This window comes from Caloenas nicobarica, chromosome 2 (assembly GCF_036013445.1).
Source record: "Caloenas nicobarica isolate bCalNic1 chromosome 2, bCalNic1.hap1, whole genome shotgun sequence".
Classification (NCBI taxonomy): Eukaryota; Metazoa; Chordata; class Aves; order Columbiformes; family Columbidae; genus Caloenas; species Caloenas nicobarica.
The window spans coordinates 89,214,641-89,229,876 of NC_088246.1; the positions used below are offsets into that span (position 1 = coordinate 89,214,641).

At 41.9% G+C, this 15,236-nt stretch overlaps 1 protein-coding gene across 1 annotated transcript in view; it reads right to left on the reverse strand.

The window, feature by feature from the left end:
• Positions 1 to 8,105, reverse strand: part of ANKRD33B (ankyrin repeat domain 33B) — a 44,440-nt gene extending 36,335 nt beyond the window's left edge. Inside the window, exon 1 of the mRNA XM_065629997.1 lies at positions 7,674 to 8,105. Coding sequence (XP_065486069.1) covers positions 7,674 to 8,105 — 432 coding nt within the window. The remainder of the gene's footprint in view (positions 1 to 7,673) is intronic.
• Between the last annotated feature and the right edge of the window lie 7,131 nt (positions 8,106 to 15,236).

The following is a 15,236-nucleotide window of genomic DNA, read 5'->3' on the forward strand; positions in this document are numbered from 1 at the left end:
GGCACGAACTTTGTTTCAGGCCAGACACGAGGCCTGAAAAGTGATTTCTACACCAAGTAGTATCCTAATTCAAGGAGCACTCCTTACCCAGAGATTTGAAACACCCCTCAGGCCAAGCATTTGTGCTACCTGAAGTTCACACAGAGGTTCTACTGTTTGTTTTTGGTTTTTTTTTTTCCGTATGTTAGAAGTCTTAGCTCTTGACAAAGGGGAGGTAGAAAAACAACAGTACCCAGAGATTAATCACTTCCATTAGTGTGTATGTTGGTATGTCAAGTATCAGTAGAGGTGCTGGGATCAAAACAATGCAGGGGTTCTCCATATAGTCATGCAGTCTTTACATATGTTGATGCACACTGAAACTGATTTAACGGTTCAAAAATGAATGCCTGAATACCCTCACAAAACGACATGGAGCTACAGCTTGGTTTAGTTTTGTTCTTATCATATCTTCTTTAAAACATTACTTTTCATATCTCAGGATGTCTCTAGAGTTTTCTTACTCTCTATCAGGCAGCAGTCAAAAACCTAAGTCTTCTGCGTGAGAGTCTTACGTCCCACCACAAGCAAGGAGGAGAGCAATATTACTGTCTTTTTCCACCTCCTTTAATCGCAAGATATACATCTGACTTTTCTAAAGCAAATTGCTCTTGATGGACTTTTCTGAAGCTCCTTTCTGAAGTTCTTTTAGACCTACTCGTTTTTGCTGCTTCAGCATCAAAAGGAACTTTTATTGGAAGTTGCCTGTTTACAATACCTCTGCAGTACTTCCAAATAATACAAGAAACCCGATTTTATCTAAATCTTGAATTTTGGAGAGCATTTTATGTCCCAATAATACTTCAGGGAAAGAATCTTAAGAATGTTTAAGAGAGAAAATTAGTGCAAATATTCCTTCTTGAGTAGTTCCCCACAATAATATAAATTTTCATTTCCTAATGGGATGAAGGAATTAGCAGTGTCACATTGTGCACTGTGAAATAAACCTCAAATATTCTCCTGGAAAAACACAGTACAACATCCTGAGGTCACATTTCTCACCTGAGTTGCAGACATGTTCTACTAAAGACATCTTTATAGGTCTGTGATAATTATCGGTGACAGATGTCCCAGACAACCAGTCTTGTTAGACTATCATTAGATTTTGAATGCAGCTATATTTTATTACATCTGGAGTCAACCTGTGCTCAGCTGGGTAACCAGGCTCATTGATGCATCTCTGAGGAGCTCTGCAAGTCCAAATACTTGATTTAAGATACTACCATGAAACACTGCTTAAACTAGCACAAAAGATTGCTATGACCTTTACTTCTGGGCTACTGTCAGGCTAAAATCAACCCCTCTGTTCCATACATCTTGCATTAAGCAATTTGTTAGAATTCTTCAATGACACTGCTCTTCATGTGTTTTTTCTAAAACCTGCATCTCTTGCAACTAGATTAAACTTGTACAGCCTTCTCATGCTGATGAGGTCTTCAAATCTTTATCTATCAATTTCCATAAGATTTATATCTGTTAGCTTATGCTGCTTTTTACACTAGGTACAAATTGTATCTTCCACCTGTCTATTAACATACCTTACTACCTGTCTATCCTCCTGCATGGACGATGCAGCAGGTGTGGTCATACCTTTCCAGTGGTCTGCTAAAGACCTGCATTTCCATTCTTAACGTCTAAGCACCTTCGTGGTCCTTAGTAATTTTTCTCTTTATTCCATAGAAATCATGTTCCATGCATATACTTCTTCCTCAGCTGAGTTATTTTAAAGGAGATGTTTCTGTGCCAGATTTGCAAAGGCATTACTCATCTAACACTTCAGACAAATGCAGACAAGAGCAGGCAGACAGCTGACCTGCCCACGCTCTTCTGACAACGCCTCCAAGTGCCTCTCTGTATCAATCTGGTCCATACTCTGGCTAGCTCACCGAATTCCATCTGAGCCAACTGGCTTAATGTTTTCCATGCTCTATGTACTCACTTCTGGTGGATTTCCCTGAGCTGTAATTACATTATTTGAAGGGTTCCAAATTTGTTTGCAGCAGCTTCTGTATTTTGCCATCTACTATTCCTTGCCTTGCCTTGCTTACTCACTTCCTTTTTAGACACATGCATATTTCCAGGGACTTTTTTCTAGAGCACTTGAGTATTTCTGTACTTTTTTGAAGGTTTTAAGTTAGATTACTTTTGCCATTAGGGTCTTTTAAAAACTTTTTCCACCCTAAAAAATTCCCTTTCACAGTTTAGTGTCATGATGTTAAGTTTCAATACAATCCTTGCCATGAGAATACCTTGTATGACAGAATGTGAGGGAACTGAAACTGCCTATAAAAATATGAAAAAAGTTCCCGGTGCTATAACAGATAGCAGACGACATTCTTCAAATCCTTTTTCTGACATGGGATGACTTAAGCTATGTGCCGTGACAACTGAAAAACAAGATGTGGCAAGGAGAGCTTTATCCCTCACCACAAAACACTGCATTCCTATTTTTTATTTTTGCAAGTTAGCATCCTGAAGATAACAAAAACAATAAAAATAAGTTAATGGAGTGTTACACAAGCTCTGGCACTTTTTGTGATACCTGACTTTCTAGAAAAGTATCATCCAGTACAATATTCCTTTACCTGGAAAGCAAAAATTGAACCACTCTCTCTCTGTCCTTCTCAGCCAGTCACAATTTCAGGAGCGCAGACCTTTGGCAAAGACAAAATTGGGCCTCCACTCCATGGAGTACTCACTGTGCATCTCTCTGTGAAAAACTCTGAAGGGTAATGCTCCCTAAACTAGCCAATTTGCCTGAAGCAGTCTCGCTGTGGCAGTATAAAGCCTGTGGGCTACTTTGCCTCCCAGATAAGCTGTCTGCAGCATAGGGCTGGGAGAACAATTTGACATGTCTGATGCTTCAAACTCTGTCATGGGTCCAATAAGGACACTGGGTGAGTGATGCCATTCCAAAATACCCTTTTACAGCCAGCAATGCACAAACAAACCCCGGTTGTATTCAGAGAAACATCTCCACTCAATTCGGGGGTTGCTCGCTGATGTTCTCCAATGCAGCGTGCCCCCTTCAGGAGGTATGTACAGTGCCCAAACAATGCATTTCATGTGCCTGGTCTCTGCAAACTCTCTCAAAAGGCAGCAGAGGGAGGCTCTTTGGCAGGGGGTGAGGGGACAGCAGTTAAAGGACAAGTATAACATAGATGCCTGAATCAGCCTCGGGAGAAACCCACACCTCTGCTGAGGAGAGCAGGGAAACCATAGTCCTAATTTGTGCACAACAACATGGTGTGAACCCTCCCTAGGAAACTTCTTTCCTGCTCCTACTTCTCCAGGCTTACTTCCATAGTTGTCACAACCCGATGTTCTCACAATCCTATGTTGTCACAACTTTTCAGATAGGTTTCTATCCAGGACATTGCTACCTTACTTTTGTTTATTCAGTAACAGCAACTTCCAGGTTTTTGATGCATTGTTGTCCCTCTCCAGATAATTATTTATTTGTTTTTTCTACTAACTATCATGAGAGGGGAAATCAAAATCAATGTAGATCATGAAGAACAACAACAGTCTTCAAAACTCTGTTTTCTTCCTTCAGCAGAAAAAGGAGAGGGGAACAAACAAACAAATCCAGCCCCACTTGGTGACGGAGCTCTAGAATTACCATGTCTCAAAGAAAACCTATGTCAGAGCAGTACTAATCAACAGCATCCTGCATAAAATATTAACAAGAAAAGTTAACTGTACTCATCTATGGATTTAGGAGTATTTTCTGAAAGGAGAAGGAAGAGTTCACGAGCTGAATCACACAGATTATTTTGACTTCACACTTTTTAAAGGGGCAAAGCAAAGATCACAAATGTATTATCCCCACACCGTAATGGTACACTTACAACAATAAAGTGTTTAACCACGGATTTGTTCCTAGCTACTGTGGAAGTAGACAAAAGACTCATTGAATGATGACAGAAAAATGAAAAGCTGAAAGAGACTCTGATAGAATATTTTTGCACATATATCAACTCCAAAACACAGAGTTACAGAATACCTACTAATACAGACTATACTACATGGATTGTTAACACAAAACCTTTCTGAGGATGAGCTGCAGTGATTATTTTCAATCTGGCATGAAAATGTTCTTTGCCTTCTCTCTCTCTTCCCCATCTCTTACTGCCTTGTCTATTGTCACAGAAAACTTCTAAATTTGCTTTCATTCTGTGGTTAGGTAACACCGGATTTTGAAACTCTGTCTTTCTGAGTATATATAACCCTGGTCTCCAGGCAAGATTTAATATTAAGTGATGTTAAATTTATGAGATGCAAATACCTGAAATTCTGGAAATACGACTAGTAAGGAAGCAAAACCAGTCCTCGCAACACGTGCAGAAAAGTAGCGTCATTATCAGATGACACTCTGATTTCAGCCAAGTCAGGAGATTTCATCAGAGCCACATTATTCTCATATATATTTGCAAATTCCTCTTTATTGTCAGCATGAGGCAGGTAAATACATCAGCATTAACGAATGAGAGGCTGTCCTGCGTGCTCTACCATTAGCATATTATATGCTGCCATAGTTGTTTTCCAGATATTTTGGTATTACATTTTGCAAGGAAACGAGCAGTACCAAGTCAGTCTTTTGAGACTCCGTATACAGACAACAGTACAACAGAAGATGTGGGGAATCAACCCTTTGGGGATCCTATGCAGACAATTATAAATAAACTGTTGTTGTCTTGACAGTAATGAAAATGAGACAAGGAAGGTACTGCTCTTCAGGCTACACGTGGTGTCTAATAAATCGAATGTTGTAGAGTCTGGTTTAATGCACGAAGGTGAACACAATGGAAACCTGTGCCTGGCAGGTTCTGCAGCTCACAAACAGAGCATGGGAAAAATACAGTTCTGCAGAAATCCCACAAAAAGCTGCTATCCAGGCTTGGAAAATTGTCTCAAAAGGGAAAATTGATATATTTTGATTTTTAAAAAAATATTGAGGAAAATAAGTAAGGTTACCTCCGGATCTTAGCATTTTCAGAAATAATTTCCTTGAAATACTAAATTTGCCCATGAGAGTTGTTTTAGGGCCAATGTTGATATTTAAAAGCAAACCAATGGCAAAACTCTAGCTGTTCATGCCCAAATTTGTTTCAAGAATTTAAACACTAGAAGTTTCTTCTCCATGTTATGTTTTGAGATTTGAGTGTAATTACTTTTGGAATCAAAACATGGCATTGTCTAACTACCATAACCTGTTACATGCTCTGTTTACTTTGAAAAAAGAAGTAATGTTAAATTACAAAAATGAAACTGAATTGTACATCCATAACACAGGTTATCAGATCAGGGTGGTGAAAACCGTTGGATAGCCATCCCTTCACCATCCCACTTCTCAAAGAGCAAGTTATTCTTCTTTCTCTCTCCTGCCTCACAGAAAAGAAACAAAATCGTAGAAGAATCGAAAGTTCAGTTTATTTGTTCACAAGTGGAAAAAAAAATAAAACATGCTTTCCAATAAATGCATGCCGGATAGTATTGTAAACAAACATTATCCTGGTCAAAGAAGGTGCTGAAATCCAACAGTACAGATTTCAGCAATTGAAAAATTTCACTACCACAAGTAGCGTATGTAATTCGTTCAGTTTTACTGCCAAAGGGTAACTAAGTTTTATTTATGGGTAATGTGCAATGACTTCATATGACACGCAAATTCAAGAGCTGCAGAAATCCACAGAAAGAGTGATAAAAGACCTGAGCAAAACTTCTCTTTTGTCAGGTAAAATTCTCTGAAAAAGGTGTTTTTCTATTGCAAAATAATGTGAATTTGCCTTGATGTCCCCTGTGGGGACGTCAGGACTGCAGTCATGTCAGGACTGCAGTCACACCTGACATTTCAGCTTCCCAGCAGAAAGGTTGCTCCTGTCCCATTCACATCTGCCTGGAAAAGTTAGACTGCCCTGCTCTGTACCGCTGTAATTAGGGCACTTTGTGAAGGTTTATATCCCCTCATGCGGAGAGAGAACCTCGACTCATGTCTCCCACATGGCTGATGAGACTTCCAGAAGTTGCTGAGTTACTAAACTTCTTTTACTTTGTTTTCATCAAAAAAGCAGAAAACAGAATTTGATGTCAAAGTTTAATTTCAGGTCAAATGGAATATTTGCTTAAGTAGAGAAAAACTTTCTTTTTTAACTTTGAGTTTAGATTCAAGCTACAATTTTGTTTCTTTTATAGGAAGCTGTAACTTGCTTTGGGGAAGTGGGATGGTGAAGGGAGGGCTGGCAAATTCACTGTTTTCACAACCCTGATCTGTTCACCTCTGCAGAAGGAGCTGCTGTAGGTTGAGGGCTGGTGTCTACGTTGCATTTGTTCGTACTCCCTGACTCAGCTCTGTATGACCTGAGACAGAGGATGCCTCCAGCTCCACAGCCAGCTGCATACCCTCTGCTGAGTGGGAAGGCCACCCATTCAGAAAGGACAGCCGTGGGGCACTTAGTCTTTTGCACCACACATACGGTGGGGCCAAAGTTCCCCCACCATCACACACCTGAGGCACACTGAATCAATGGGTGTCAGCAGAGGTGAGTGTTCACGCAATGCCAGGCCTGGGTTTGGGCTCCAGCTCAGGCTCAGACCTCATATATAGGATAGATGGATCTGCAGGACCTTCAAAAGCTCCTGTAATATATATTTGGATCTCACATGTTACAGACTATAACTACACCATATGTCGGCCTGGGCAGCAAAGTTCATTTAGAAAATCTCTACTCTCTACTGTTCATTCACACCCCCATGCAACAGGTTGCTGTCCCCTCAGATGTGTTAATACAACTTTTTCTATCTGTATCTTTTTGCAGAAGCTGACTGCAAATCAGATCTCCAGAAAATCTGTACTAAAAACAATCCTTTAGTGGGGAGGTTGAGACACTTTGTAGGAAAATTCTTACAAGTACATACATCTGAGAAACAAAAAAGTCCCTCTTCTAAACAGCCTCAAACCCAAATAATTGTGTTATTTTCGATGCAAAGACCCCTTATTTTGCCAGAATACACAAGTCACTTGCTGAACTAAAATGACTTAGGCTTTCTTTCAAAACATTGCTCTCATATACTAGTCATAGAAAATTTTTCTGAGATTGTTTATGCAAACGACAAGTAAAAATCTCTTAAATATAAATTATAGTAACACAAGTGACAGGAGTTGCTGCTGCTAATCTTCCATATTGTTGCTTAAATGTCCCAGTTACATGTTACCCAGGAAATCTTTCCCAAGTTTTCACTTTCCGATTTAGTCAAGTCCGCTTCTGTCCCTTCAGTTAACTAAGTAACATGCAAAAACTGAACCACAAACCTTGCACTGACACAAACCCTCGAAATAGTTCACCGGTAGCAAAACAAATACCAGGAGAACTCCAAAAAGCCTGATTTTAGCACAGGAATAACCCGAGACCTGCTTGGCATTGTAGGAATTGGAAGCAAGCTTACATTTCGGGGGGAACTTAAAAAAAATAAAATAAAATAAAATAAAATAAAATAAAATAAAATAAAATAAAATAAAATAAAATAAAGCAGTGTCACTGAACCCATGCACGCCTGCCCCCACGCTCCCCCCACGACTCTGCTCCACGGGGGAGGGCCCAGGGGCGGGCAGGGGCACGGCACGGGATGCTCACCCGGCGGTTGCGGTCGGTCTCCCGCACCTCCTCCTCCTCGGGGCCCTGGCGGATGAGCGCCTTGAGTACGATGGTGTTGTTGGTGCAGCAGGCTCGGAAGAGGCTGAGCGCCTCGGGGCTGTCGCGCTCCCCTTGCTCCAGGGACCAGCTGTCCTCCTCGTCGTCCTCCAGCCCCCGCGGCGGGTAGAAGGAGTCGTCCGAGGCGATGCTGCAGGTGTCGGGCAGCTCGGAGAAATCCTCGTACTCTTCGTAGTCCTCTTCCTCCTCATCCTCCTCGTCCTCTTCTTCGTCCAGTCCCTCGGCGGCAGCCCCCGCCGCCCCCTGCTCGGGGCTGCTCTCCGCCTCGGTGCTGGGCAGCTCCTCCTCCGCCGCCGGCGCGGGGCAGACCCGCTCCCCGGCCAGCTGCTCCCCGTCCCCCGACAGCAGCACCATGGCGGCCCCGGGGCCGGGACGCAGGAGCTCCCCTCCGCCCCGAGCGGCGCCCGGCCCCGCGGCCAGTGGCTCCGCCGGGCCGCCCTCGCCCGCCGGCCGCGGGGCGCTGCCCGGGGGGGCGCTCACGGCACCCGGCGCCCCCCGCCCACCTACCGAGCGCTGCCCCGCCGGGAGTTGCGGCTCTTCCCTGGAGAAACCTGAGGCGGGCAGGGGATCTGTCTGCCCCACTCACGCAAGTTTCGGGCCCCTCCTGTGGGTCGCCCTGCAGCAGCCCGGCGGGCGGCTGCCCCCGGGCCGGGACATGCTGCCGCTCGGGAATTCCCCGGGGGCCGGTCCGAGCCTGCTTAGCGCCGCCGGCCCGGCAGAGCGGCGGCTGTAAGCGGGGAGAGGCTACAGGCAAGGAGGGCAGGTCTGGGGGGAACAGGCAGTTCGCAAACTCCTGGCCTGTAATCCGCTCAGCATCTCTTTGAGAAGATTGAGGCTCCGGCTTAGCGCGCTGACATCAGGGGCGCGGTGTAAAAGCGCTTTGCGGGGGGAGCGGGCAGCAGTCGCGGCTGCTCCTTGCGCGCCGCGCAGCTAAATTGCAGCTGACAGGTGGGAAACCTGAATTTCCAGAGAACCTCCAGACTCCTCCACCGGGCCTGCCAAGCCGCTGTGCCCCTCAGTCAAGCGGCTTCCTTGGTGTCTCGGCGGCGGTTGCGCTTCTGTGTGAAGGGATCACTCACTGCAAGCCCACCCGCGGGTGGGAGAAGCAGGGGGAGCAGGGCCGGCGGTACCCGGGGCAGGTGGAGCAGAGGCTGCCACTGGTCCTTCAGCACAAAATGTGTGGTTCTGAAAACCGTGATTACAGCGATGTATGCAAAACTTTTCCAGGAATACAATTAGCCTGTGTATAATTATATAATATTGAAACGAAGGAAAAATATTATACAGAATTTGAATGTTTTGAAGGACAGCTTAGTTTAAAGCAAATTATTCATTAAATCACATAACTCAGCCCTGACAGTAGAGATGTCAGGCATGTAGTTTTTATCAAAGACATTTGGAGATTAGGTTGAGAGGAATAACGCACATACAAATCAAGCTCCTGCTTTGTCACAGTTCTTCTGAAATCTTTTTCCTTTCCAAATGCCATGAATTAGCACTGTTCTCTGTCAGGGAAATGGTGGGGGAAAGCCTTTTGTCCAACAAAACGGGATATTTGCTTTCTTCAACAGCACTTTGAAGCAAACCTAATGTATATGTTATGCTTCAGCAGGTGAATGTCCAGGATCTGAGTCCCTGTCTGTCTGATGTGAGAGAAACAAGCTGGTGTTTCTGCATCAGGAGAGGTAGAGTATGATACAATCTTTTTCATTGAAAGAAGGTATGAATGGAAAGTAAAATGTGACTGTGAATAAAGGGGCCTGAGTAGTAGGTGTTTACAGTCTTTCAGACGTCACTGGTGATACAAAGCTCAGTGGCTTCTTGCTGATCTCTAACTAGCAGGGTTAGCCCAGTGCCTAGCAGAAGGACATCTGTAATCAGAATTAGTAATAAATAGCTCCCTGTGAAGAAGCTAAACTGGGAAGAAAGGAGATTAAACTATTCTCTCACCTTCAGACACCTCTGAGATCACAGCTGAAGTACATTACCAGCCACATTCATGCTGATGCTGCCAGTCTCCACTTATTTCTTAGAGTAAAGAAAAGCCTTTACTCTGCTGCTGCTGCTGTATGTGTATGTTCTCAAACAGTTTCAAGCTGGCTTTACCTGCAGTATGACAGCTCTGTAGGATTAACTTTTTACTTTTTTGCCTATCAATTTTTTAAGTATTTGCATTCACGAATTTTAAGGGCTCCACTAATTTAACTTTTTGTTTCCTATTGAGTTAGTGTGGTCACTGATCTGTTCAACAGAATGTTAATATTTCCTAGAGTACCACCTGTGTTTTGGAAGAACTCCATTTTTTCTTCAGACTCTGCAGCTGGTGGGGAGTATTTGCATGTTGTCAGCCTGAACTCACCATAAAAGCTCAGGAGGACATTTGGCTTTAGTAACTTTGAAAAGCAGGAAAATAAAAAAACCTAATTCTAACCAGAGAGAAACAAAAATCTTTTGGGGTAAAGATTCAGCTCATCTGCAAGAACAGATTAATCAAATACACTTGCTTTGTTTCTACCACAAGAATAAAGATTTGCTTCATTTACCACATTGGTTTTTTTGTTTATTTATATGAAATATGTTAGCAAAGATGCAGGCAGCAGTAACTTTGAGTAGCAAAAGTAAAACCAAAAACCAAACAAAACAAGGAAAAAAAAAACCAAACACCCCAACCTTGAAAAACCCTTATGTCTAACCAGAGGGAAACAGCAGTTATTCTATATAACAAAAACAAACAAAAAGTTTTATTCTGAAAATTAATAATATTTTTATCCTCTGTTCAGAGTTTACCTTATTGGCTTATTAATGGAGAAAAAATGAATCAGTTCGCTACCACAGCTGTAGTGGTTCTACAGGGACCTCAGAGACAAAAGCTGCTTTCTCTCGCCTAAGCTTGACACTTTCATTCTTTCTCTCAAAGAACAGTGTTATATGACTTAAGCTTTCATAGCAAGGTGTCAGCCTAGTACGGAAAATACACTGTGTTTGCCATTGAATTTTTCACTTTTACTACTGCTGTTGAGGCTGTAGTTCAAATTATTTAATCTCCATGCAGCTTGACAACAAGCTATCACAGAAAGCTGGAGCTAATTGGACATAAAGTGTTACATGGTTCCCTAAGATGACACTGCAGCTATTTATCTTGTCGGCATAGAGGCTCCCACCAGGGCTAGTCTGCTTGGGCATGCTTATAGATTTGAAATAGATTATACCTTGTTTCTCAGTTCTTTCAATGACACAGCTTGTACGTGGCACAGTGTTTCTTGTCATTTGTGCTTCATTATGCAAATCAAATTAAAACAACATGAAGAAAGGCCATAGAATAGGTCTCTGGATGCTTTCTAATTATCATAAAAAGCCATTTTCATGACATTTGTAAGAGGACAGCCTCAAATTTTTAATCTAGAAAAGATACCAGTTAACTTCATTGACGTTAAATGCTGGTATTTATAAACTTTGTAACAAAAGCAAAGAAATAAAGGTTATAATCTTAAAGCAAATAGTCCAGAATTATTAGTCATCATTATGAGTATCTCATCAAAATTTATTGCTGGGAATTAACAAAGCAGGAAAGTAAAATACCCAGAGCAGATCTCACCTGGCCCTATGCAGACAGAGCTTCCCTTGAAGAAATCCATTTCTGGAATGACTCTAGCATCAGGTGCCTCCAATTTGACTCATCAAGGTTTGTAAGACATTTCATTTATAAACAATTTTGAGAATGAGATTTAATGAGATTCACTGCAATAGTAAAATTTGTATGAAGATTCAGTGAGTGTTACGTGTTCTTCCACATTCAATAATTTAACCTAAGGAAAAAATTCACAACACACTGAAAGTTATTGCCAGTATTCTTAAAAATGAAATCTAGTCAGAACAAAAGCATTGGTTTCTTTAATCAAACAAAATAAAAAAAATCCTTAGTTTTGGTTGCTTACATTGTTTAGGTATCCGAAATTTCTGATTACCAAGAAGCCTGTTAATGTTTTATTTTTATTTTTATGCATCTGACATCTACGCACCCACTTTTGAAATTCTGAGGGTTCTCTTCCTCAGTTTGTCTGCCTGTAAAAATCTACTAGATGAGAATCTGAGGCCTAGTTAGCATCTGTTGGTGAGGCTTTTACACCGTTTATGCACCTTCCTGGTGTATTCCCACAAACTGGCAACTGAAGTTGTTTCAGTGATTTCAAGGGTTTTATAAATTCTCGGTTGCATATCAGATAGGGTTTTCTACAGCCATTTGGCTCCTCATCCATTGCTTTGTAGGTTTGTGCCAGGAGCAGATGAAAGGATGGAGTGGTGTATCCTTACCTAGCAGTACAAGCAGCCATATCAATACCACACTGTTGAGCAAAAGAGCTGTCTCACTTCTTCCTCTCTTGAATGACTTGTAAAAGCTCTTTTTTTGAGATGCATAGAAGATGTTTCTGTGGGCGCTGGACCGTTCTTTGACACTTCCACCAGAGCCACGAAAGGAAGCATTCAGAGCACAAGGACACCTCCCTCGAGCAATCTGCCCATCTTCACAGATGGAAGAGGAGCTGAAGGCTCTGAAAGGCAAACATAGGGAATGGGTTTGGTGGCATGACCTAAGCCAGCATCACTGCAACACTAACCTGGTCCGTGCTGCAGGTCACAACAAGTGCTATGGGGCTTTCTGTGGAGGAAACGTGGGTACCGAGGGAAACAAGGTACTAAAAGAGAAGGGATATTGCTTTTGACTGACAGCATGATTTTGATTTTTGGAGACAGACTGATGGCAATTTGTGCTTTCAGTATTAGAGCCTCCAAGCCTTGTGTTGGTCCTCAAAACAGACTGGTCACTGCTGTACAACTGGCTGCTTTAAGTTAGCCTTGTACAATATTTAGGCATGGATGCAGGTCCCTGGAGTTGCTGAGTTCTTGTCAGGGCTGGTAGACTAATAAATTCAACCCCATGTTTATTTTGCCTTTTTTTTTTGATGCTTTGCTAGGGCTGTAGCAGGATGTAAATAGGTTAGCTGATGTGAGGCACAGAAGTGTAATTAAGGTAGGCAAAAGACATCAGGCAGTGTACTGTGCTTGAGTGTTAATGTTGGGGAGGCGTGGGCAAAGAAGACATTCAAGGTAAAGTTTAAGAATTAAGTTGAAGAGATCACTTAGGAAATGTTTCCCATCAATTAGAAAGAGCCAAAGAGAGACAGCATTTGTTTTCCTATTTACATGATTGGGAGGGGCGGCGCGTGTAGGTGGGGAGAACATTTACAAATGAACAGGTTCAGCAGAACTTGTTAAGACCACTCTACTTACAAAGTCCTTTGGAAGGAGCAGAGTTGGAGCCTCGGCTTTCCTAAGATCTGGTTAAGATTTGTTGTGTAAATCCTGCTTGATCTGAGAGGTAACATCTGCGAAGGAGCTATGGGTGGAAGCAGCAATGTGTTTCCTAGAAACTAAAGGCTTGAGCTGAATGATGAGAGTGGAGCCAGAGAATAAGAAATATTAGCAAACATCTTGCTAAATGTTAGTATTTTCTCAGTTGCTGGTATTTTCCAGCTGGTGCTCAGTCAGATTAAATGTTCTTTAAAGTATCCATAATACCAGCCCTTTGGTTTCTCTGTGCAGTTAATACAGTGAAGGGACATAAGTGTAAAAATTTGATACTAGTTCCTATAATTTTGTTTATCAACTATGAGTGAAAACAATTGGTGTTCTGCTTTTAACATAAATCTGTATTTTGTCTCTACTTGGAATCAAAAGCATGGCCTATTCTAGAAAAATATTGTTTCCTCAAGGCACTGTAACTTAGCTTGTAGTCAAGCCTTGCCAGTGCTGAGCTCCCTGAGGACAGCGGTGGTTAGTAGCAAGTAGGTTTCTCAGCATAAATTGTGCCAGTCCTGAGCAGGTAGGGCAGTTCCCCGACAGCGAGGAGAACCTGCAAGGTGAGCACCTACCTCCTCTGCACTGGCTGGTGGGGCTCAGCTTCACTGGAGGAGTTTGGAAGCCACTTAACTAACTCCTTTTGAATTCTTTCCTCAGGACTGTGAAGAACAACTGTTGTAGCATTGGTAAGCACATCAAATGTGCTGCCGTTGTGCTTTTATATGGTGGTTTCATATTTTTGAAGGTGGTGGGTAGAAGGCTGACAGTGAAGGAGCAAATGCAGGTGAAGAAGAGATGGGTAGAGCTTGAGTTCCCACAGAGCTCTGTGGACTACTGTGGACTACTGTGGACTGTGTTGATGGTGAAGATCCTTGAGACTTTGCCATGTCTGAAGAGTAGATTATGGAAATCTCCACTTTAAAATACTTATTTTTTCTTTTTATTCTGCATATTATTTCTTAAAATGCTACACATGCACATAACAATGTGGAAACATTCACTGTTTGAAATGTCGATGGCTGCCTTTTTTGTTGGATGAAAACTGATGAAGACTGAGAGTAGGAGAGCAAAATGTTTTTCAAATGAGAAGTTTAATTTTATTTTCCTGTATTTTGATATCTCTTACCAAAATAAAATAATACTAGAAAATAATACATGTATAAAAATTATTAGGAAAAAGAATCCTATACATATCCCATTACTAGATTATAATTATTGGATCATCATTTTTTTTTAAACTGGATTAGTGTGCATGAGAACTTATTTGTGAAGTGTTATTTTATTTTTGAACTCTAGGGTAGCAGAGGACTTCCCACATACATGTGTGAAAGCGTGTCACTTAGCTGGGTGTCTAAAATAAATAAGTAATTTTATCTTTACAACAAAATCTTTTTCTCCTCCCCAAAGGAATTTCTTTCCACATACAAGGAATAAACCATACATTTGCTTCACATTTTCCTAAAGTTCTTCTTCTTTATTGTCAATTTATGCAACCAAAAATAGGTTGGGCTGATTGTGGTATGAATAAGCCTGCTGATGCTATTCCACAGGATGAAATGTGTAGCACATCTACCGTTACACTTCTGAAACTTTAAGATCAGTTCACTCCTCTTCTACAGGTTTCCTGCATGACTGTGGTTGTTTCAAGCTTTTCCATCCCTAAGTTTTTGCTCTTGAGCAATAATAATGGTACGTGTCTCTTCTCCTGGGATGCTTGGGACCTAAGGACATCACAGTTTTATAGAGGTGAACCTACACCTGTGTTTGACTTCAAGCCATGGAAGTACTACAGATACGTGTCCATCTATCCTTACTGTTGCCCCGCATCAGTAAACTGTAAAGAAGTCAGTGCTGAATTCATCCTAATTCTATTTTTTCTGGCAAACCCCAGAGAAAGCCCTTATGTGACCCAGTTTCTATTTCTGAAATATTATGGTTTTAATCCTCTTTCTGTTTCAGTTTTGTCTAATTCAAACTGTGGATTGGACACTGCTATCTAATGCAATCCAGTACTGGAGAAACATTGACATGAAGGCAGAAACAGAAATAATTTCACAAAGTAAATTAAGTGGAAGGTCTAGAAGTTTTGCTGCCACAATTTATTCTTAAATACCACCCCATTTTATT